The sequence below is a fragment of the Papaver somniferum genome, chromosome 3 (genome assembly GCF_003573695.1).
Source record: "Papaver somniferum cultivar HN1 chromosome 3, ASM357369v1, whole genome shotgun sequence".
NCBI lineage: Eukaryota > Viridiplantae > Streptophyta > Magnoliopsida > Ranunculales > Papaveraceae > Papaver > Papaver somniferum.
The window spans coordinates 54,452,935-54,478,369 of NC_039360.1; the positions used below are offsets into that span (position 1 = coordinate 54,452,935).

The window sequence follows — 25,435 nt, forward strand, 5'->3', positions numbered from 1 at the left end:
ATAAAAACAAAAACAAAAACTCTCTGTTTCAGAAAAAATGATATATATATATTTTTTTTAATTTGATTTATTTTTAATTTTAGACAAAAATAAAATGTAATGAAAGGACCAGTTTTCTTGAAACAGGTAGCAGCAGAAGGAGAAAATCTAAAGACTTGAGTAAAGTTGAAAAAGAGAAGATCCACATGTGACCACCACAGATAAAGTTAAATCATAAATAAACACAAAAAGCAAATTCTCTTTCAGTCCCCACCCTGAACAGTTTCCTTAAAAAAACCCTTATAGAAATAATAGAATAACATAATCTGATCTAAGAAACAACTACGAACCCTCTTTTGATTCTTCTTCTTCTTTTTCTTTCAAGGGGGCCAGCAGATCAAAAAGTTGTTTTTGAGTGGGATTTGATTCTCACTTTATAAATGGGTAGAGATATTGAGTCACCTGAGCTTCGTAGATTCTCAGTTGACTCTTCTACTTCTACTTCTTCAACTGAATCAAGTTTTCGTGAACTGGATGATGTCTTCTTGCAGGTATTGTTTATAATACAGTTTGGGTTTTTCATTTTATTTATGTGGGAATTTTCTTGATGAGTATTTATTTGGTTCAAGATTGTTTCTTTATTGAGATATACTAGAATGGGTATGAACAAAATCATATTTTTTTGGTATGGAACTCTTTAATTGCAGTGATAAACTTTGATTGTCCAATTGCTGTTGTTCTTATTAATGCCGAATTGAAATGGGTCTTGTGGGTTTTCGCATTGTATTCTTTTGCTTGTTCTAAATTGCAAAGGAGGGATCTTTTTGCTGGTTTAGTGTGGTATGAAAATGGGGATATCACAGGCTCAGGCTTGCCGTTATTTGTACATGCAGTAGTTGTGAATGGAGCTGAAAACCTCGAATTGTTAGTAAGATGTGATGGCAATGAGTATGATGTTAGCTAGGGTTGGCTGTGTTAATGAAACATAATTGTGATAGTATTGGTGCATATCATTTTTGCAAATTTAGGTCTTGGTTTGGTTTTGTAGTAGAGATTGACCCCTTTACCTGTGAGGTGCTCGTTTTTAAGGTACACTATGGCATTGGCATCCAAAGACCTTTTCCGAATAGAAGGGTGGCCATTGAAGTGTTTAATCATTTTCTATGGGTTGTGTTGAAATACAAAGAATTGAATTTGTTTCCTTTTCCTCTCTCTGTCTTATGTGGTCATATTTATCATTAAGCCACTGATGGCCGCTGTCATTTGTACATCGGTGTACATGTTAATATGTATAAGCATACATGTGGAAGTGAAAGGATGATTGCCTGCTTGTTGTTAGGGGATGCATCTCAATTGACTTGATCCATTTTTTTTTTCTAAAGAATGTTGCTGGTTGCATTCCGCCATTTTAGGATAACATCTGAGACTCTGAATTCAATGAAACCCCCTCAGGAGTTAGTCGAACGGAACATTTTTTTGTGATCTAGCCTTTGGGTCATGTGTTAGTCTGATACTGGAGTCCAAAGAAACGTATCAATGTGGTTCTTAGTTACTGAGCTACATCTTGTAAGAAAATCCCAACATTGATTTACTGTACATTCACTGTATGACATATTATTTTGGTCTTCACCATGATGCAGACTCAAACAAGAATATGGCTCGGGGAAGTACTGCATACTAGATTGAATGAGGAGGTGCTTATTGCTGATTTACTTGCCGATGGAAAATTGCTGTATGTACTTATATTGATTTCTCATTTTCATTTTAGTTCAAGATTGGATGAATTTTGCACAGTACACTGCTGCTTTTATACTTAGTTTAGCATGCTTTATTCTCTGAATGTGAATTTATACTGGAATGCTAGTATCCACAAAAAATTAAAGTAGAGATCGAAGTTTAGCCCTCAATAACATTGTAGTACAACTACATGTACTGAAGCTATTGTTCACCCATCACATATATATTTCCCCCTCTTTGTTCGTAGTTTGTCCCTCAGTCACAAGTCAAATCGTGAATCTGAATACACCAAATACCATATTAATATCCGTCTTTTGTAAATTTCAAGAACTTGTAACAACTTCGATTTTTATTTTGCCTTGTGTATAGGTTTCAAGTTTCCTGTGTAGTTGGGAAAATGCTTTTGACCAAGTGTAAGGATCTAAGAACTTCAAAATCTTATATGGGTGAAAAGGCTGAATCTGAAAAGAGAAGTAGGAGATACATGCGTTATTCTAATGTCGACTCGTTTTTGAAGGTAGGTGGTGTTAAAAATTTCGTAGCCTTGTTTTTTCAGCCAACCGAAATGCAAATTGTTGGTAATCTTAAAAGACGGCTTATTTTGCAATTGATAGCACTCTTGAGCATAATATTCTGTATGAAAACAAGGTGTCAAGTTAGATAGTCCAATGAAGAGTAGTCAAATCCGGATTGGGGAATCCTTCACTGCATTGCCAAATATAGATTGAATGGGGTTGATATATATGATTTGCGTCTTATAGATTAGCTGATTCAAGATAGTGCCAAATAAAACACGATTGGAAAGAAAAAGCAGAAAGTTTGATAGAGAGTTAATAGAGAACAAGATACTAATTTACTAATCTCAAAGGATAAACAAATATGCATCCAGTTGATTCATGGATTGCACCAGAAATTTACGGATACCCTCTAACTGCTAGCCACTGCATATTTTAAGGTGTACCTCTTTCCATGAACCATAAATATATCTAGAGACACCCATGTTCAGACCTTCCATTTCATACTAAAACTTTGGAGTTTGGACCACTTTAGAGCAGTGGCCTTTGCTAATATAATTCACATGCAAGTGTTTGAGTTACTTAAACTATGGGAAGAAAAGTGTCTCTCCAATATCTGAGATTGTTATTCAATTCAACTTCTCTGGTTCTGGTTCTGATTTTTTTTTTTTACCTTTTTTCTTCTTTTATCATATCTACAGATCTGCAATATGTTAGGATTGACAGGGATCGATCTATTTTCCCCATCAGACGTCGTCGAGAAGAAAGGTAGTCGAAGAGTTTGCATGTGCATTCGTTCCCTTTCAAAGAAAGCCAGGTTGAGAGGCTTAAATGTAAGACATGGGACATACATATCCCATAAGCTTTTACCTTTATGTATTTTCTAATTACATGTTCTGTTACTCAAGTACGGTTAATATTAACTTAATGAGAATCTAAGGGGAACGGGATTGCGTATATTTTTTTGGTTAGGTACCAGATTTTGATGTTGTCACCTATACAATAGCCATGCCAACGGATATGGTGAAAGGCATCCGCAGAAGCTTGGAGAAAGCACAATATAGAATTTTGACCTCTGCTGATTCAGATTCAGGCTTGGATACAAGACCAAAGTACTGTCAGGTGAGACATCAGGTCTATAATCTGTAATAATTTGCATATCAACTTCAAGTTGGAGATAGAGTTCTTTGTGTCAAATCTCACCAGTTTTGATTCTCATCTCTTGTCTTTTTTTGTCTGTAGAAAAACTGGGTTGCCGACTGTGTCAAACAGCATGATTCATATTCGGAAGAGTCTGATGATGCAGAAAGTAATTATAATGCATTTGGGTCTGATAGCCCTGTTTCAAGTGTTTTGACGCAGAGTACACCTGTGGTGGAAGCTCAGGGTGAAGTGGAACGTGAAAGTGGTGCATGTCAGTCAATGAGTATATCTGTGATGAACGGCTCACATCATGAGCAGCACCCAGAAAGTAATTACCCGCCAAGAGCGAAAACTTTGAGAGATTATACATCGGAAAGAGATTATCTTGGTTTTGAATCGGGTAATGCGGATTTTGTTAGTCATGAGGGTGGAAACACGTTGCCATTTAATTTACAGCGGCATACAAATTCTCTCGGCTCTAACTCAGTAGATAGGGATTCAAGATGCGAGCTTATAAGAAGTTTTTCCGAGGAAATAGAAGATTTTGAAGCATCTTCTACCTACAGTGGGAACTCTATCTCTGGTACAGTGGGAACAATAGATTATGAAGATCCGTTTGAAGCAGAAGATGACAGTTTCAATAGACATATCCCACAGCTTCAAATTATGGACTCTGGTTTGATGGATGCTTGTTCTGTGAGTGACTATGAACCTTTGGAGATGATTGGTTACGAGGATGTGGGGTCTGCCTGCAAACACCTAGCAGGCGCTGAAACGGGACCGGACTTTGGGAAAACTCAAAACTCTATTGTACCAGATGAAAAATCCTTCTCTGTCCCAATGAGTGATATAGCAGGAATTATCTATAACAGAAATGACGAAGCAGATCTTCATGGTGGTAATGACGGGTATTTCCCACAAATGCATGAACCGAGTAGCTTGGCAGCTCAGGACATTGATAAATTGAGAAGTTCCAAGTGGGATATTGGAGTGCTGACATCTCCTTCTGATTCTCCATGTTGTCTAGAAGGGTCTGATGCTGATCCTGATGATTGTGATGGTACACGGACTCCCAACATTCTTTATGTAGATAAACTTGTTGTGCATCATAATTATGATGTTCCTTTAAGCCCTAGTTCACTGAGACCAGTGAATGATCTTTATGAAACACCAGCAACTAGTGTTCACAAAGATAATAATGATCAACATCTTGTTGATGAAAAAATCTTTCTAGTAGGTCCAAAAGCTGCCACAAGTCAGGACAAGGATGTCGTCTATACCACGGACACTATTGGCAAGGTGAATAGTTGATGAACTCTTTCACTTTTATTTCATATTTTGTATAGCGAGGTGGTTAATGGATCTAACTTGCTTGGATTTTTCCGAATTTTGAAGTTGGAATCTCTTCTTGTTATTCTTTTTCCCCGATGTGTAAGTAATGCGTTTAAACCATTTGGTTTGTTCTTTTTTCTCTTATCCCTTAATGTGAAATTAACATTATTGTTGCAATTTAGGAGGACATAGAAAATCTGAAGATCGAGAAACATGTGGAACAACCAAAGAGTAAGCAGCGCAAGGCTGTGATACTGAAATCAGTTGCTGGGGGAGTTACACTACTTGGTGTGTTTCTCTTATTTCAACTCAGGTGAGTTCTTGTCCATCTTTTTTCTTGCGGAGATCACCAGTTGTTTACTCGACTTAGTTTCGTGCAAAATTTGAATTCTTCTGTTTTTCTTTTGCTCATTCTCTTTTCTTTTTGTAATTATTACAGGAGAAAGGATGGTAAAGAGAAGATTAAAGAAACACTTGTACCTTCTGTACAGATTAATAAACCAGGTCCTGGAGAAGCTTCCAGTTCCAGACAAAACAAACAACATGGTAACCGACTAGATAGAGTTTACCCTGGCGGAAAATTTAAATTTTAGTGTTAGAGATCAGAAATTATAAACAGGAAGGTAGAACAAATGTAGACTTGCAGGTACAGAGTACAGTTTTAGTTACTTTAGGTACTACGAAGTATGTTCAAAATTCTTAGTTAATTGAACATTCAAAAGCAGAAACTTCCAGATGCCAGGTGAAGAATTGAACTTGTGCTTCGGAATTGATTAGAGGTAGAACTGGTAACAAGGTTTGCTCGACTAGCTTCTAGCGTTGTATATCATTGGTTTTGAGTACAATTCGTAATTCGTATTTTTTATTGTTAGATTATTGTACCATGTAACGTAATTCACTTATCTTAATGTAATGCCAGAACTGGGGAACCCTGATCTCACTGCAAGAACATTAAGTACTTGTGAATTCTGTTTCTTTCTTGGAAACTTTTGATTTGAGCAACTACGTTTGAGAAACACTTGCTGGTTTTTGTTCTTCTCATGGAAAGATACCGCGCTGGTTTTTGTTCTTCTTAAGTTCAGAATGAGTATGTTTATTGACTAATGACCCCCAACTCATTTAAAAAAAAAAATGAAATCATTATGAGGATTCTTAAATCAATAAAATTTGCAAGATATCATAGCAATGATAACAAGATTCTCCCATCAAACTGTTTTGAGTCTACATTCAGAGTAACATATTATAACAATTGAGACAAATTCGGAACATATATGTTTGCAGTGGAAAGCAATGAATGTGAGATCTCAATTCCCAAGCCTATTTCGCCTATAAATACCTCATATTTTCACTCTATCATATCTCACCCAGAAAGTTAATGTGGGTTTTTTACGTTTGCAAAGCCAGCCATATGAGATAATGGCTACAGAGGTCTTTACCAATCAATCCATAGTGCTATTGCCTGCATGCATTTCATCATATAGGCGGAGAGACACGTAGAGAAATGCATGCAAGCAATTGCACCATGGATTTATCTTCTGGAGGTTGGTATGTTTTCTAGATGCAGTTTATAAAATGATTGAAATCTATGTCCTTTTATCTTTAACCTTTACTACAATCTCTTCAAATCTACCACAACTAAAAAGATTATAACTTGGGTCTTCACAATATCAGAGACATGCATTCCATTGGAGATTTTACAAAATCTAGTCAAAGGAGATGATATATCAAGTTCTCATTAACTATGACATACTAGAAGAAAGATAGAAATTACAGGACTCCAGGAAGTTTAAGCTAGCAACAAGCAGAAACAGGACCAAGCCACTAACTAAATCCATAGCCCAGCTTGAAAGGGACACCTACACTACCGAAAAATGAGCAAAAGCTTCACTGATCAAAATAGCAAAATGAGAACCATCACAGAACATAATCTCTAAACATCAAGGGATAACCTCCAAGTAAAACCCCATAACCCAAAGTAATAGTCATGACTTATGATACCTCAAAGGAATGTGATATCATCAGTAACCCAAAATGATACTTCTATCCCTTAGTACAAATTTATACTCAGTACTCTAAACAAACTCCAGCACACCTATGACCTCAAGATACCTACGACTACCCACTGAAAAGATGCAAGTTACCTCGACTCAACCAGCCACCTAGTCTCCTTCAAAACATGCTGCAGCGCTTTGTGCAAACTGGTGCGAGGCTGTCGACTAGAGTGAGAATCTCTCTTAATTCACCAGGCTGATAATTGAGTCCATACATTTCATTGACTGTAAATGCACTATACATTTTTTGACCCGTTCGTAAAGATGAGTAGTTTCTTGCATCTGTCGTTTCAGGATAATAAAATTTGTACCTGAAATAGCTTCAATAGAAAGATCTAAGTTTCCATTCCAGTCACAAGGTGTTCTGACCAATTGTTGCTACCATCATTTTGATCAAGTATCCACAGCGAAATGGGACAACCTGGTGTAAAATTCAATACAGCTATATGACCATCAATCTCCAATAATTCAACAGTCTATATTTCCAGGGGGTTTCAGTGAGATATCCCGGGATCGGAATGACTTGAAACTTCTCAGTTCTGACATCAAACACCATTAACACTTCACCTTTGCGAGTATATCGGAACCGCCAGTATATCTTACCCCTCGCATAAACAAATTTGCTTTCTTCGTTGTATTGGCCAATCTCACCCACATAACAAACCTTGCTTAGTAAACTGTAAGGTGGAACTGCATCGATCCTTCTCCATGTATTTTCACCTACAGTGAAGACTTCACAGACTTGTTCTTCATCAGCTCCAACTTCTTCTGAATCATAAGCATGATCAAACCATGCGGATTCTTTACCATCCTCAAATTTTCCAATGCAGAAGATTCTATCTTCCTCTGTGCATCCAGGCCTGCTTGGACAGTAGACAGATAGGCCTCTTCCTACTCCTTTTTTCTTCATAGTAGATATGTACAGGACTTTGTGTTCCTTTGTTCTTGGACTATATCCAAATGCAATGCAATGAACCTCACGCCTTCTTTCTTCATCAATATTCTCATTGACATTCGGTGTTTCGATCCATGGCGTTCTCTCTCCGGTGCAAGGATTGTAAAGGAGAAAACTCTTAAAAGCTTCACGAGCACAAGTAATACACACTAAACCATCCACAGTCTGCTTAGGTATACCAAAATTAGGTCGATCCAATTCTAATTTATGAACCTCAGTTGGACAAACCATTGTGAAATCAATAGTTCCTGCTACTCTTTCGGGTTCATCATCAGATTCTGATGGTGGGGGTGAGCTGATAAACAAGAGTGGTCTTTTTTCACGACTCTGAAATCGATACTGTAAATGGATGAGGTAGGAATCTGTTTCGATCATAGATTTCCACTGTGTACATACAGATTTGAACCTCATGAGGAACTTTGATGGAATTCTGCTTAGTATATCACACATTATGTAGTTATCACTAGCTGGGGTTTTTCCATATCTATTAGCAAGAACTAGAACTTTACTAGTATCAGAGACTTCATCAACTTTACTAATAGCGCTACTTTCAAATGATACTTGAGGTTTCATTTCCATAGAATTATCACTACTAGAAAGATGGTTTTTAAGATTTTCAGTACCTTTTACTTCTTGATGGTTGTTGATCTTCTCGTTTTCCATGTCCATTTTTGATTTGCAAAACCAAAACTGCGGTGGATGTTTCTGGAGCTGGAAATCTGTGTCTCAAGTATTATAAAGGGAACTTTTAGGGCACCAACCCTAATAAGTTTGGTTCTGAGGACAAATCTTTTATCCTATTTTATCTCAAGAACATCAACCTGCTCATATATTGGTGGACTCCTTACAACATGTGTGCTTAACCAGTTGACACTTGTCCCCAGGCCAGGGACAATTTTTGTCTGAGCCTGGAGATAGTATTTGCATTATGCACCTCCACCAGAATAGGCCAAAGTTGGTAGAATGTTGCTGCAGCCTGCCCACCTGAAATGAAACTTGAAAACCAGAGAAAGAAAGCATAATCCTCAAGGAATCATCTGTTTTTCTAATCTGGTTAATAAGATCAAGAGGGTTCCAGTCCAGCTAACCCAAGGATCTCCAAAGTCCAAACCGGGAGTGACCCCATTTTAAGAATAATTCATTACAGGGAGGGAAACCAACACCCAGACCAAACCATATATGGCCTTGGTGAAAGCGCAATCAGTAAAAGAATGCTTATAACACTCGAAGTCAACAGGATTACAAAGGCAGAAGACGAGAAAGTAGTAATTTTTGCATTTCATAGCAGGAAGATAAAGCTTGACGGATGAAGACTAATTATATTGAAGACTTTAATGTTCACATAAGCTTATCTAGAATCCAAATATCCTTCCCAACCAAGGTCCATTAACTTGTCTCCTTTCCTCAGGACATCATCCGTCATGTCTTGCTGATATTGGATCATTCTAGCCTGCATTTCAGGATATAAAATCGCCAGTGTCCTCACAGCAAGCAAAGCTGCATTTTCTGCGTTATTTATACCAACCGTAGCTGTTGGAATACCTCTTGGCATCTGGAGCATAGATAAGACAGAGTCGAGCCCCCCTAACTGAGAGCCGCGTATAGGAACAGCTACAACAGGTAGGGGAGTTTCTGATGCCACCATACCTGGCAAGTGTGCTGCACCACCAGCACCAGCAATTATAACTTGAATGCCTCGTTTATGAGCTGATTTAGCATAAACATTCATCAGTTCGGGGGTCCGGTGTGCTGAAACTATTCGTACCTCATAAGGCACGCCAAATATGTCCAACACCTTGGCCGCCTCCTTCATGATAGGAAGATCTGAATCAGAACCCATTATAATTCCAACAAGAGGGGTAGCTTGGCTCAGACCATCTGAAATTTTATCTTCTTTACTTAGCAAGGACTTCAGTTTATTTTCCACATTGACCATGGAGGGGCCAACAATTGTAATGTGACCCATCTTGCGCTGCTTTCGTATTTCTGGCTTGTTATACCAGTGAACAGAAGCTCCGGGAACATTCAACGCTCTTCCAATTAGTTGATGAGCTAAAGCAAACCCTTGTTCACCCTCCTCTTCACCAAGTAGATTGTACATGATAGCAGCTGGGATCTTCATTGAAGAGTCACCGAGTGGAAGACCAAGAACAGCTCGTAAATGCTGCTCATATTGTGAAGTATAGCAAGATTCTATTGTTTGATGCCCACTATTGTGAGGTCTGGGAGCAACTTCGTTGAGCAAAATCTGCTCATCTTTGGTCAGAAACAACTCGACCGCAAAGACACCAGCTCCATCTAATGACCTGACAGCTCTTTGCGCAACATCAGTAGCAAGTTCCTTGATCTTCCATGGTATTTCTGCAGGTGCCTTGACTATGTGACAAATGTTATCCTTGTGAATGGTTTCAATCACAGGATAGCATGAAAGGGAACCATCCCTTCCCCTTGCAACAATGACAGCCAGCTCCGCCACGAATGGCGCCCACTTCTCGACATATAAACCGTGACCATATCCTCCAAGAGCAGCTACACAAGAAGAAAGATCCTCTTTGGTATGAGCAACAGCATTTCCACGGCCATCATAGGCTAACCTTTTGCTCTTGATCATAAGAGGATACCCAAATGAGTCCCCAGCTTCCCTTGCACTTTCTTCGTCATTTATCTCCCTAAATTCAGGCATTGGAATCCCGTGCTGAGAAAAGTGTATTTTCTGAAGGTATTTATCTTGAATTATTCGAATTGTCGAGGCTTTAGGCTGGCAATCTACCCCTTCTTGCTCAAGCTTTTCTAGTGCAGCAACATCAACATGTTCAATTTCAAAAGTCAATACTCCGCACCTCTTTGCAAATTCTTCAACTGCAGCACTATCATCAAATCTTCCAACTACATGGCCGTACGCAAGAGCACTTGCTGGACAGTTCTCGAGCGGATCCGAAACCATTACTTTGATACCCATCTGTGAAGCTGCCTGACATAACATCTGACCCAATTGCCCTCCTCCCAAGACACCAACAACTTTGTTAGACACTCCATGTACAGATATCTCGTCCTGTCTGACTGAACTAGATGAATCCTCTTTGGATGATCGACAACACGTGATGTGGTTCTTGAGCTGAACAGATGAAGCTCCATTTCCACTCTTAAAACTCTTCATCGCAACGCCTAAAACTTGAATTTCTAAGGTTGCTGTATGATGAGTTTTAGAATCTAAGCCAGATAATAAATAACGCCGGTCACCACAGGATGTGACAAAAGGACACCGAAGAAGCATTCTTTGACCCTTGACGGATCAATCTTCCCCCAATTTATAACCTTAATACACAAAGAATTACTTAAGTAAGCAACAATCGAACCTCTAACTAAACAAAACAAAATTTAGAAATACTGAAACCCTAGTTCATCAGGCTCAATAAAACAATTTTCAAACAAATTCAAAAGACTGGATACACAAGAACTGAATACAAATTTCATGACAAAAAAGTTAGCCGACGCTCTACAGAAAATTGTTTTGCTCTATACAGGATCAAAAAGACAGTTCTCAAAACATAAGAAACTACCCATGGTAAGAGAGCAACTCTTTACCCCATTTACCCTTTCTTAGTTTGTTCCTTTTTTCTGTATATTAAATCAGTTGCACACCAACATCGGCCATAACGAAATATAGCAAACTAGGACTAATAGCATGTACTCCTATTGTTCTCCATAAGCAACAGTCAAATATAGTCAAGCATCCATACCATTTTCCAACATTACCTAATTTACAATTTCCAAGCTCCAACGAAAGCACCTTAGATTACTAAGATCTAAGAAACCATTTTCCATATAAATGAACTAGGCGTGACTCATTAGCAGTACCTACCTCAACACTTATACAAATGTAGTAATCGTTTGTATATAATTCTGTATGTGCTACTGTGCTACTAAAAAAGCAGTTCCACAATCAAATCCAATCAAAACAGTTATCCGTGAAACATCAAGATTAATTCAAGTAGTCAAACACGATATGTAAAAAGATAACCAGAACATGCAAGATGATGATATTATACCAAAGGGAGTTTTTTAATTTCTTTCGCTAGAAGTGCCAAAAACTTGGGAGATATCGAAAATGCTGCACTATGCGCCTTGCTGAAAACTTCCTTGTATCCAAGACTGTACCAGCAAAGAACATCAAACGACGAATATACTTATAAGAGACTCATACCATGAGAATTGATTCTAACTTTAGTGCGACATATCAACGCGATTTCCATGTCATTCAGGTCTGAAGACTTTTGGAGTCATTGTTAGGCTTATGAGCCATGAGGCAAACAACATTGCATATCCTAATAATCTACCTCGTATATTCTCATTTCTACAAGTGTATATTGGTGGCACAGGAAACTTAATTCGTGCTTGATGCTCATATAGCCAATGCAGATAACAAAAAAATTTGTTCATATTATGATGCTGAACTTAGAGATTCAATGTCCAAAAATAACTTAGAAAAAATTGTTCTATCATGGCATACTGTTAGTGACACTGTACTTACCCAAGGTTGAATGTCTAACAAGTACTAGTTACTCATTTAACAAACTAACAGTCAACAAAATAACGGACACTAAAATTCAGGATGTGCACATTTTTCAAGCTTTCTTACCATGTTACTTAAGAATGATTCAGACATGTGGCAATCTGTGAATAACAATTTCAGAATTACAGTGTTCCCCTGGAACTAAAACGATTAAACACATTTTATTTACAAGTATCTACAAATGTGGAGAAGAGATTTAAAAGAAAATTGATTAAAGCCATCTAAGGATAGAGATAGTGGGAGGGTCATCTTATAGACTCAGCGAGTAGGACCATCTCAAAAAATAACATAATATGGGAATGATACATATCATCAGCGCACTCATACAGTCACAAAAGCATGGAACTGCAATACACCTACCATATGTAGAAAGGAATCAAACTAAACAGCAGACCCCTTTTGCACCAAACCAAAATCCAAATACTGCTGACCCACCGTATAATTTTACGACAATCACATATCTACTAAGCTCTAATAAACATAACAGGCCAACTGTGATAATATGGATATACCCAATAAACACTTGAAATCACATAACACCTCAACATAAACGATTTTCACTCTTTCAACAAAATTTTACATAGCAGTACTCAGTAAACAACTTCATTAACTATAACCCTAACCCTAATTTCACTGAAAAACCATACAACTACAAGACTACTATTTCTGATTGTAAAACCCGAAGTGTAGCCTTACTGCAAGCAAATGGAATCCTAACTACTCTGAATCAAAATTAATATGAACAGAAATATTACCTCAAAAGACTTGGTGATAACCTTGAATGCAACTTCGCCTTAAGCAGTTCAGAGAAAGGAGAAGAAGTTTAAAAAAAAAAAAAGAAAAAAAGAAAAGAAAACGGGAAAGAAGAGAGAGGAAGTTGGGTTGAAATATTAGAACTCCTTGTAATAACCTATTGCGGCCAACACCAAGCTACTTCATAGGCCTAAGCAGCCAATCCGCAATCAATTAGGGAAATTAAGTTTTGGCATCCGCATCCAATCTGGGGAATTACATGGGATTCTTCCATAACTATCAACCTGCTGCTAAGTTGAAACTCAACTCTTAAGCAGTGGAAATTCCATTTAATGAGTTCTGACCATACTGAAACAAACTTTATCTTAAATTCCATTTAAATGATCTGGCACGAACCAGAAATGGAAACACTACCGACTTTTATATAACAATGTAATACGCCATGGTCATGTCCTAGAATTTCCATATTACATACCAAGGATGGTTGGAATTGCAATCAAACCAACAGTGAAAATTGATTGTGGAATCTTATGGAACAAGAGAAGGCATTTACATTGACTACAAAATTGATTGAAATTTTTTTGTTACATAATCCATCATCAAACTATACACAGAACATTCAAAAATCGTCGCAGGACCATGAATCATGAACCAAGTTCTTCCTTCTTGTTTCTCAACTTCTTCAAACAAGAAATCTTCCAAATCATAATAGAATGGACAATTTTAAATGAACCTTGGAACAATTTTCAGCTTCAGTAACATCACTAACTATATGTCATGTACATTTTTTTACCAGTTTTCAAGACAAGAAGAAGAGCAACGAACATTTCGTTGAGAGGCCTCTTTCCTTATTCATGAAAGAACTAAACAGGTTGGTCGCCAGCATGACCGTCATTGTCTACATTGCCATCAGAGATGAGTCTCAAGATCTGCAAGTGAAAGGACTCTCAATCAGTTCAATTCCAATTTCCCATGACCCAAATAATGTACAGATATTATGACAAGCCACAATTACGAACTATTATTTATTTATTTTTTTGATAGAACAAGAACCACGCCACTGTATGATGTAAGATTATAGCACGTAGGACTATAAACTAGTTCGATAAACTAATCATACAAACTTACAAACTCGGTTAATCGGTTAAAAAGAAATGGGCACTAAAAATGTGATCGCTGCATCTATGAAAGCTATCTAGGATCTTTCAATCATTTGCAGACCCTAAATGGCAAACAAAATTGAAAACTGTATGCTATGGTCTCAAATGCTTGCTGACTTGCTGCTAGCGATAACTTCCACTTAGTTGGAGAAAGAATAAGATGGTTGTAATTGTTGGCTTAGCCACAAGTACTAGATAGAAAAGTGAGAGGAACTGCAGGTTACTGCAAGAACTAATGAGTCTGATATGGACTCTTTCACGTCCATGGTCTAACCAAAAGGATAGCAAGAAAGCTACGACAAGACCAAATTATTCACTACAACTACAAATTCTACTCTTTTTAAGCATGCTACGAATAGGGAAACCGGAAATATTAATTTGGAAAAGTGGACGCATACCAGTGATAGAAGAGCGGCAAAAATAGTGATCACACAACTGAATATGAGAACGAGATCCTTTCCTTTCTGAGCACAAATCCAAACAAAGACTTGGATGAAGGCTACTAATGCAGCTTGTGGAAGTCCCGAGTTAAAAGCTGGATCTTCTAGCGTAAGCTCGCAAATGAGCAATCCGTAGGCAAAGCTTGCGAATTTGAGCATTGGTATTCTTAAAATATCAACTAGGTATCCAGAATATTCATGAGACACAAAGAACAAGATGGCTATGGTTAAGTGGTTCTTAGTTAGGAAATCAGAGATTGGATTTCCATTAGTCACTATCTTACACCAAACGGCATAAACCGATAAAGCCATCAGCACGAAAGAATAGACGTATGCTCTTAATTGCATCAAATTATTAACACAATCATTGAAGTTCTTTATACTAAACGCATCTTTAGCAAACCCATAACTGTGGAATGCACAACCCAAGACATTCACCAGGTAAAGAAACTTAATAGCCATCATCAAGAAATATTGCAACCCCTTTAGAAAAGCTGTAACCTTTTTCAGCCGATCACTCGTATAAGCCTTGATGGGATCGAAGATTGTTACCTGGATAAAAATACATGCAGCTTGAATTTGATTAAGTCCCCAACCAAGAAGACCCCAAATCACCTGAAGAAACCCCCAAGCCCCCTGAAGAAAACCCCAAAAACCCTGAAGAAAACCCCAAACCATTTCAAAAAACGGGGTAAAGAATAATCGAATTCTTTCAGCTGTCCCATGATCTGGATAATACTCTAACAGTGGTGGATAATCCCCTTCGATTATGTAGTGAAACAAACCAGAATACGTTGTGAATAGAAATTCTAACTTCCAAATTAGGTTTTTTAACATTGGATTATTGAAATTTCTGGTTAAGGATGTATTGTCTTCTCAATCGTAACCCTTCTGAAGCTGTTTCTTCCTTCGATTCTTCAAAACCCACCACTAGATCACCACCACCAATCTCATCTTCTGCTCATCACTCATTATTACTCTTCATTACCCTAAAACCCAAATCTTTCTCACCAAAAAAATCCTCTCCCTTCTCTTACCGATTTTGTTTGATTTCTTGAACGAATTTTGTTGTTGTATAATCAATCTTTCGCTGCCACTACTGTTGACGATTTGAAGTTTTTGGTTTATCAATTACAGAAAGGAATTTTAGGGATTTTGGTGGTTTCTTTTTCGTGAGGGGAAAAATTGGAGTTCTTGGTATGTTAATGTCTATGAATGTTTTTTAAGGAACTCATTCGAGAAAGAGATTTTCGATAAAGTTCAGTTTGGAACTTTGGACTACTGATTTACAATGTAAATATATCAAACAGCTTGTTGATGCTGTTGGTACTAACACAAGTCGCACGTGCGTGGCACGAAAGTTGCCGCGCACATGGAGTTATTGGGTGCGATTTGAAACTAACATAGCAACAGGTATTTGTCACAAGATTCGGAACACAATAAGTGTTGGTAACTTCACGCAGAAAGATAAACTCATTGATATAAATAAAAAATTAGATCAGTGGTTTGATATCAAAACACATTTCTATAAGCAGAAAGTTGGTGACAAATTCATCCTTGAGGCTGATAATAACTCAAAGTATTTTCATACTCTTGCTAATAGAAGAATGTTCAGGAAAAATATGGATTACATTTATGACAGTACTGGGAACTGGTATGACAATAGAGAGGATATTGTTAGGATCCTTATTACTCACTGTAGTTCTGTTAGCTGTGCTGAAACATTCATATTCTGATCATATATTTGATATTGTGCCTACTGTTATTAATGAGATTGATACTGCTGAAAGCTTTGTTAGGGTGCCTACTGATGAGGAAATTTATCAAATAGTAAAGTCTATGACTGCTTGGAGTTCTCCAGGCCCAAATGAGTTCCAAGCAGGTTTTTACCAAACCGATTGGAGTATTGTAGGTAATGATGTTGTGAATGTTGTGGAAAATTTTATCTTAACATGTAATATGCCTAGAGAATTTAATAAAACATATCTCTCTTTGATACCAAAGTTGATACTGCTAAGCATGCTGTAAACTTTAGGCCAATAGGTTTGTGTAGCACCATTTACAAAATTATCTCCAAAATTCTTGCTAATAGAATCAAGCCATATTTGAAGTATATAATTTCTCCCTTCCAAGCTACTTTTGTTCATGGTAGAATTGTACATGATAATGTAATTATTGCTCATGAAATGATTCACACAATGAAGCATAAAGAAGGTCAAAGTGGTAAACTGGCTTTGAAATTTGATCTTTCCAAGGCCTTTGATATATTAGAGTGGCCTTTTCTTATAAGCATGATGAAAAAGATTGGATTTCCTGAGAAGTTTTGTAGGTTGTTAGAGCAATGCATTAGTACTACTAAGATATCCATTTTACTTAATGGTTCTCTTATTGAGGAATTTAGACCATCGAGAGGTATAAGACAAGGGGATCCTTTATCCCCTTATATTTTTATTATTTCTATGGAGTATCTTTCAAAATTACTTTTGAATGCTTCTAATAATCATGTTATTTCTGGTGTTAAGGCTGCTAGAAATGCCCCTTCCATAACTCATCTTTTGTTTGCAGATGATATTCTGATTTTTACTAAAGCTATTTGCATTATATTGCAGGCATTTTGGATGTTCTTGAGCATTTTGGTATGTATTCTGGCCAAATGCTTAATTTATCTAAGTCTAGTGTCTATTTTAGTAAAAATATTAGCCCTGACTCCAAGACTTTTCTTGCTAATGCTCTTAAGATGTCTGAGATAAAGGACTCTGATAAATACTTAGGTGTTACTCTTCTTTTGGGAAGAGATAAAACAAAAGCTTTTAAGCCTTTTTTTGCAATATTTTGGTTCTCGACTAAAAAAGTGGAAAGGCAAAACTATGAATTACTCTGCAAGAACAACTATGGTAAAGCATGTCCTTAACACTCTTCCACCTCGTCAAATTGGTAGTTTTAGGACACCTAAAACTATGATTGCACAAATGAATTCCATTCAAAGGCAATTCTTGTGGGATAAGGATGGTCATAAAGGTGTATACTTTATAAGATGGAATAAGTTAATGATACCTAAATCTTTAGGAGGATTAGGCTTTAGAAACCTAGAACACTTTAATACTGCTCTCTTAGCTAAAGTGGCTTGAAGAGCCTGTAATGATGATAAATATCTTTATTTACAAATTCTTTGAGAAAAATATACTAAAGATGGTAGTTTGTTGCATCTAGATAAACTCAAGGATGATTGTTCTTGGTTGTGGAGAAGTTTTTACTCGGGCCTTGAAATTGTGAAGCAGTACACCATGTGGGATGTAAGATGTGACACTAAAATTAACATATGGCTAGATTGTTGGGTTATAGGTCTTGATAGCCCACCTGTACCAATTGTAGGTACATCTAGTTATTAAAATTTTGATAGAGTCGGTGACCTTTTTTTACCAGGGACTAGAATTTGGAACATTGATGGTGATTCCTCTTACAGGTGATGATTTTATTTTATGAAAACCTGACAGAAAAGGTAAGTTTTCTGTCAAAAATGCATATAATACAAGTTGTTCTAATGAGGTTAATAATATTGTTTTTGTGGATAACATACCTAGAGAGGTTTGGAAAAACTTATGGCAGAGTATAATCCCACATAGAGTTCAACTTTTTATATGGAAATGCATTAAAAACATAGTTCCGGTGAGATCCAAAATTGATGTATACAAACCTGAAATCCACACTGAATGTGCTTTTTGTAATTGTAGTTTTGAGACTATGGCTCACTTAATCTTTGAGTGTAGCTTTGCTAGAGCTATATGGATGTCTATGAACATTAACATAGATCAGATTGCTGGTAATTACTCAAGTGTTCAGAATTGGACTATGACTTGGTTTTTCTCTGGTAATAATGGTGTTATGGCTTTATGCTTAGATGAGAGAAACTATGTATGCAGGTTAATGTGTACAATCTGGTATATATGTAAAGACATGTGTTCTCTTATATTTCAGGGTACTAAGCCCAATGTTCATAGTACATATTCTAAAATTCATAATTTGTTAAATTGTTGCTCTACAATCTCAGGAGTACGGGATAGTAGTATAACTAAACTGCAGATTAAAGAATGGATTCCACCTGATAAGGAGTTTGTGAAAGTCAATATTGATGGTTCTTATGTACATGATATTAGGAAAGGAAGTGTTGGACTAATTCTGCGTGATTTTGCAGGGAAATGTCAAGGAGCCAAAGTTTGATGAGGAAGTGGATGCAGATTATGGGTCTGAGCATTTTGGATGTAAAGCGCTAGAGATAGTAGTGAAATGGATGGAGGATCTGAACATTGAGAAGGTTATGTTTGAAATGGACTGTGATAATGTGATTCATTCTATAATTAAGAGTGAATCACAAGTTCATTGGTTCAACTCAAGTATAATTGAAAGAGTTAAATTTATATGCAGTAGTAAAAAAAAAAAAAAAAGCTTTGTTTTTTTAAGTCTATTCATAGGCTAGGAAATAATGTAGCTCACTCTTTAGCTCGTAAAGCAAGAGATGAGGAAGCAAACTTCCATTTTAATTCTGATATTCCAATTTTCATCACACGACTTCTGAAACAGGATTACTGTAATATTTTGGATTGATTAATAAAATTTCTTTAGTATCAGAAAAACTTCAGGTAAGGTAGAAAAAAACAAGTCAAAAAGAGAGAGAGTGTGATTGACTTTGGCCTGACGATTTTGACCAAAAAGTCAAGATCGTATTCTCCAATTTTTCTTCTCTAATTTCTTCGGATTTTTTGAATCAACTCTTCTCTCTTTCATTTTAATATGCATTCTTTATTTATTTTATGGTTTTTTAAGCTAATATGCCTCTAGGGGGTTTAGTCAGGGAAGATTTTATGAGAAAAATTTGTGATGTTGATGAATATAGTGGTCTGGTTTCTGATTCTCCTCCAGGGTTTGAGAATTTTCTCCCCTGAAGTCTGGATCGTATGTTTGGGCTTCCTTATTTGATAACCAAAAGGAACCGATTCCTGATGCTGCAATTCCGTTTTTTCTCCCAAAGTTTGAAGATGAAAAAAATATTACTACCTAGGTTTCAACGATAATTTTTGAAAAATAAACTAATAGATACGAAGGTTTGGTGGTAGGATTCTTTGTTGGTAAGAGTATGTCTTATCATTTAGTCAAAAGTACAGTATCTAGGGCATGGAAACTTAAAGGTAATTTCAATCGTACCATTAATGGTGATAAAATGTTTGTTTTTGAGTTTGAAGGTGATGATGATAGGCATACTTCTCTTGAGTTTCGGGCTCTATTTATTTCTAATAATTTTTTATTTGTGAGGCCATGGTATAAGAATATTGAAAAGGTCATGTAGCTGAATTACGTACGCTTCGTATTTAGTTGAATCTAAGACGAGTTCCTCTCTATATGTGAAATGTTGTGGATTGGGTATGATCTCTAGCAATATTGGTGTACCAATCATGATGGATAAACAACCTCTCAGTGGAAAAGGAATGAGTTATGCCAGAGTTTGTGTAGAAGTGAGTGTTCATTGTGATTTTCCTACCTCTATTTCTTTAGTAATTCATGGAAAGGACATTGTGGAGATTACCGTTGAGTATACTTGGAAGCCTCCAGGTTAAACTGAATATAAGTTTTTTTGTCATTCGATTGAGCAATGTCCTAAAATGCAGAAACCTACTGTCAAAGTAGTAGAGAAGTGGGTTCCTAAAAAGAATAGTAATACTATTGATGTTGAGGGATGGATTTCTAAGTCTGGTAAAAGATTAAGGGATCAATTAATTCAGGATCTTATAATTCTGAAGAAGTTCTGAAGAAGGAGTAGCTATTGAGAGTAATGGTAAGAATAAATCTGATATGACGTATCTTGGTAGAAATAATGTGCATATTAACTTAGAAAGTTTTATTCTCAATGAAGTTCCTATCATTAAATTGAGAGAGGAGGGTTATATTCTTATGAATAAAAAGTTTATATTATTGGATAAGATGAATGAAACCAATCATTTGAAAGCTTTTGATTCAAATAAGGAAAATACTTAGGAGGATTTATTAATTAATGTTAATGCTTCTCTAGTCAATACTGAAAGTTCAGGGGCGAGAGGATATTTTCACAAAAAAGGGTTGCAATCTAATTTTGTTTTCTATAACTTTCTCCCAAAAGATTGCATCTCTTAAGAAATCTGCTAGAGGTACCTCCCTTTTTGAATTTAAATAATGTTTAAGTTAGGTAGTTGGAACATAAGAGGTCTTAATGACCCAGTTAAACAAGTTTAAATAAAGAGATTGATTAGGATAATTTCCTTTTTATGCTAAGGATTCTTGAGACTCATGTTCAAGATATTAATAATGTTAGAATTCGAAATAGTATTTACCCTACGTGAAATTTTATTGATAATGATAGTGTTTTAGTGGTGGTAGATTTTGGGTGGGTTGGAATACTTCTGTTATGAATGTGTATATTCTTCATATTTCCTCTCAAGCTATTTTTTTGGAAGTCTCTATTTCCCTTCAGACAAATTTTATTATGACGTTTGTGTACGGAGAAAACTACTACATGACTAGGATAAATCTATGGAATTCCCTGGTGGCTTTTGTTGATTTTGATATTAAACCTTGGTTAGTATTATGGGATTTTAATTCCATTTTTCATCCTTCTGATAAGATTGGTGGTGCTGAGGTCATGGCTCAACATTATGTTGACATTTTGAATTGTACTCAAGCTTCTCACTTATTTGATCTTCACTTTACTGGTTGTTTTTATAGTTGGAATAACTGTCAACTGGATGGTGGCATTATTAGATCTAAAATTTATAGGGTTTTAATTACCTTGGATTGGATCCAACATTTCATTCACTCAACTGCTGAATTTTTGTCCTCTGGTGTTTCCGACCATTAACCTAGTATTGTTTCAATTTTTTAGAAAATGAGACATGGTCCCCCTCCATTTAGATTTTGCAATTTTCTTTCAGAAGTACCAGACATTATTCATATTGTTCAACATGTTTGGGATGCTACAGTTAGGGGAACTCCTATGTTTCAATTTGTTTTTGAAGTTAAAAGAGTAAAGCAGGACATTATTATTTGGAAAAAGATAAGATTTAAGAAAAAATTCTGATGGTGCCTTTAAGTCTAAAGATGATTCAGAATGTGCTCAGTTGATGCTTCGTGATGATCCTATTAATTCTGATTTAATTAGTTACAAGAGAAAAGCTTATGTGCAAGAGTATGCTAAACTTATTAAGTATGAAGAGTCAGTAGCTAAACAAAAATCTAGAATAAAATGGCTTGATGTGCGAGATTTTAATACTTATTTCTTTCACAACTCTCTTAAAGTGACAAGGGTTAGAAATAATATTTTGTTTATGTTGTTGATAACTTAAAACCGCAAGAGGACAAGGATATTGCTACAATATGTATTTCTTAGTATTCTAATTTGTTCAATCCTCAAGGGGGTTGTGATTTCAATGAAGATTGGTTTACATGTGTTGAGTTTAGCAGTTGTATTCAATAAACTGATGTACCTGATTTAATCAAGGATGTTACTAGAGAAGCGGTGGTTTTTGCTCTTAATTCTATTGGATCGAACAAGGCCCCTGGGCCTGATGGTTTATCTAGTCATTTATACAAATCAAGTTGGATGTGGTATGGGATGAGCCTGTAGCATCAGTTCAAAACTTCTTTCATAGTTCTAAGTTGTTGAAGGAAGTTGTTGATGGTTGTTTTTAGTTCAGGGTCAAAATTGTAAAATCCTGTACTTAATGCGTTGTCGTCCTGCAAAGGAACAAAAGCCATTTGAAAGTGATGAGTGCACAAACCCTTGTCATTTACATATGTACTGAGCAATTCAACATATTTATGAAATTTATTCAGAATGATGCATGAATCCCAGATATTCTGTAAATTTTAACATATTACATTACTTACTAATGCGTTGACCTGCCTGATATTTTCCTATGCTATGTTCCCAGCCGAACTCCCAATATTGTCATGACATGACGATTAAATGTTCACTCTCAGTAGAGTAGCGTGAATATCCCGAAGTGTCAGTATTGAGAATATGCATGAAAATACTGACATAGGCTCCATCGTCCTCTGACGAAGAGATTTCCGTGTCGACGCACTTTTAATTGAAAGATAGCGCGATCGAACGCGTTCAAATTCCTTAAAGAAAATCTAGACTATTCATGTCAGTCTCAAAGATAATCACGGCCACACAATTTGGTCGCACGATTCAACAAGCATAGCCTACCCCTAGCAGAACTAGGCAATCACTGTAGTGACCACCGGCGGGCCCAGTAATGCCCTAGTCGATCGAGTCATATTCCCCTCATTCACAAGTTCTTCGAACGCCGACCCAAACATGGGCGTTCGCGCTACTTAAAAATAGCTCGAACGAGCTGAGACCGACAAAAAGGGTCTCAAAACATATCGCGTTCGTCCAACTTAGCCGGCCTAGTTGGACGGCTTGGATTGCATATCGAGCGATCAAAGAGGTGCCAACGTGTTCACCGTTGGCCCAACTCCTCCCTTGGTTGATCAACCTGTCCACGGAAAAACCAGAGCGTATCAAATCGCTTACCCAAAGTAGCGTGAACACGCTGTTTCAAAAACCCTAAAATTACTTTGTGGCAACACATTACTGCCGCAAATCGATCACGACCATCCATCTTCGCCAGCTGATTTGAGTGGCTTAGATTTAATTTCAGGCGGTCCCGGAGATATTAACGTGATCACTGTCGGCCCACCTTTACACATGACCGACCGGCCTGCTCGAGCTAACGACTAATGCCTCGAATCACTTTCCCAAAGAGGGTTGGCCGCGCGGCCCCCTAAACCCTAAAGTTGCGTCAATGGCAGTATACAACTGCCTCAAATCATCTCGTCCATCTAACTTTGCTAGCCTAGTTGGATGGTGTAGATTTATTTTTGGAAAACTATCAAAGTATCATTGTGATCACCGGCCATCCCTCCTCCACAGGGAGCGATCGACCAAGTGACGGCTCAACCATAAAGTCCTCAAACGATCATCCAAAGAGGGTCGGTCGTGCTTCCTTTAAGACGCTCAATCCATGATTGATTCGATCGATCTCAAAAACCGCAATGCTTCTAACACATCGATTACTTTCAGCTGCTTATTCGAAAGCGGTGCTTTACATACATCGATTATAAGCAATGCTTTATAAATGTCGGTTTTACAAATAACTTGTTATTTAACCTAAAAGCACTATGTGCTGATTTTAGCGGCAAGTCACCTGACTTGACCCATCCACTCGAGACATCAAACATGTCACAAACTGGGGGATACATACTGGGGTATTGGTCTGGCGGTTTAAAGCGTGCGGCGTACAACGCGCCCATTACGAGAATGTGACAGGAAAGACGGACGGTTAACAATAATGAGAGTAGTGGGCGAACGTGTGATCAGTCTTCTCTCATAACGGAAACACGATGATCACTACCTTCCGCACAAACCCACTTCTCCACTACTTCACTTCATCCACTTCCTAAGAGATCAGGGTGTGCGTTCAATGACTTGTATAAATAGGTTTTCAATCTATTTCGAAGGTCAGACAGAACACAAGTGTTATCAACACGAGTAGCCAGAAACCATTTTTCTGATACGAGTCATAAACAGACACACCTTCATAATTCAACATTCTGATCTCAAAACCTTCTTCGCTTCCCTCCCTAAGATCAACCCTCCTCCTTCACCTTGTGACCGAATTGAATCTGGAACGACCATTTCTTGGTTTAGGCCAGAGTCTTACAGATTGATCTCTCGAACTCAAAAGTACTCTTGTGTTGTACATTTGTTTAGGGTTTGAATTCGTTTCTCATCAACACACCCAAATTTACCAAAAACAGCAGAATCAGTTTTTACCACAAAACAGAAGTTAATAGTACTTTTATTACTTTGGTGGCTAAAAAGCATAATTCTACTTTTGCAGTTGATTTTAAACCCATCTTATGTTGCAATGTTATTTATAAATGCATTACTAAGATTATTTCTCTTAGAATAAAAAATATGTTGCAAGGTCTTATGAGTTTAAACCAATCTGCTTTTATATCACGTAGAGCTATTCAGGATAATATCATGGTGGCTGATGAGATAGTTAGGAATTATCATACAGTCCAGGGTGATACAATTTCCTGGGAGGCTAATTTTCTTGTCATGAAGAGGATGGGTTTTCCTTCTAAATTTATTGATTGGGTGACTCAATGTATTACTACTACTAAGTTCCCTGTTCTGATAAATGGTGCCCCTATGGATATTTAGGACCTAAAAGAGGATTCATACAAGGTATCCCAATCTCCCCTATTTGTTTTTAATGTTATAGAGATCCTAAGTTCTTCTTTGTTGCATCAGGTTAAGCTTAAGAAGTATGGATTTCATCCTAAATGTAAATTAGCTAGTCTCGCCCGCCTCAATTTTGCTGATGATGTGCTTGTCTTCTTCGAAGGTGATGTTAATATTGTTGCAAGTTACAAATGTTCAATGGAGTGCTCTGGTCTTCAAATTAATAACCAAAAAACTGTTTTGTTCCATTCTGCTATTGAGGAGTCTGTTTTGAATCAAATTTTGCAAGTATTGTACTGTTCGACTGGTGAGTTACCTATTAGATACTTGGGAGTTCCTCTTTTATCCACTAGACTCTCCTATAAAGATTGTCTTCCTTTACTTGAAAATATTGTTATTAGAATTCAATCTTGGAAAACTAAGTCTCTATCTTTTCCTGATGGTCTTTTACTTATCAACTCTGTTCTTTGTGGTATGGTATACTTCTAGCTATCTTGTTTTGTCCTTCCAAA

The 25,435-nt window shown here is 36.9% G+C and overlaps 2 protein-coding genes across 9 annotated transcripts; one reads left to right on the forward strand and one right to left on the reverse strand.

The window, feature by feature from the left end:
• Positions 1-273: 273 nt before the first annotated feature.
• LOC113356175 lies at positions 274-5,708 on the forward strand. Of its 7 annotated transcripts, none has more exons than XM_026599222.1 (10): positions 274-530; positions 1,620-1,711; positions 2,086-2,233; positions 2,933-3,064; positions 3,204-3,353; positions 3,474-4,434; positions 4,609-4,673; positions 4,770-4,805; positions 4,889-5,019; positions 5,146-5,708. In XM_026599222.1, the coding sequence occupies exons 1-10, from the start codon at positions 420-422 to the stop codon at positions 5,297-5,299; spliced, it is 1,980 nt and encodes a 659-aa protein (XP_026455007.1). In that variant the 5' UTR covers positions 274-419; the 3' UTR covers positions 5,300-5,708. The 7 variants fall into 7 exon arrangements, with proteins under 7 accessions (XP_026455007.1, XP_026455008.1, XP_026455005.1 ...); XM_026599223.1 differs by having other exon boundaries at positions 4,612-4,673; XM_026599220.1 differs by having other exon boundaries at positions 3,474-4,673.
• Positions 5,709-8,750: 3,042 nt separating this feature from the next.
• Positions 8,751-13,287, reverse strand: LOC113356177 (phosphoribosylaminoimidazole carboxylase, chloroplastic-like). Of its 2 annotated transcripts, XM_026599228.1 has the most exons (3): positions 13,041-13,287; positions 11,762-11,864; positions 8,751-11,027 (listed from the first exon to the last, which is right to left on the reverse strand). In XM_026599228.1, exon 3 carries the CDS (start codon positions 10,984-10,986, stop codon positions 9,061-9,063), a length of 1,926 nt encoding a protein of 641 aa, XP_026455013.1. In that variant the 5' UTR covers positions 10,987-11,027; positions 11,762-11,864; positions 13,041-13,287; the 3' UTR covers positions 8,751-9,060. The 2 variants fall into 2 exon arrangements, with proteins under 2 accessions (XP_026455013.1, XP_026455012.1); XM_026599227.1 differs by lacking the exon at positions 11,762-11,864 and having other exon boundaries at positions 13,041-13,285.
• Between the last annotated feature and the right edge of the window lie 12,148 nt (positions 13,288-25,435).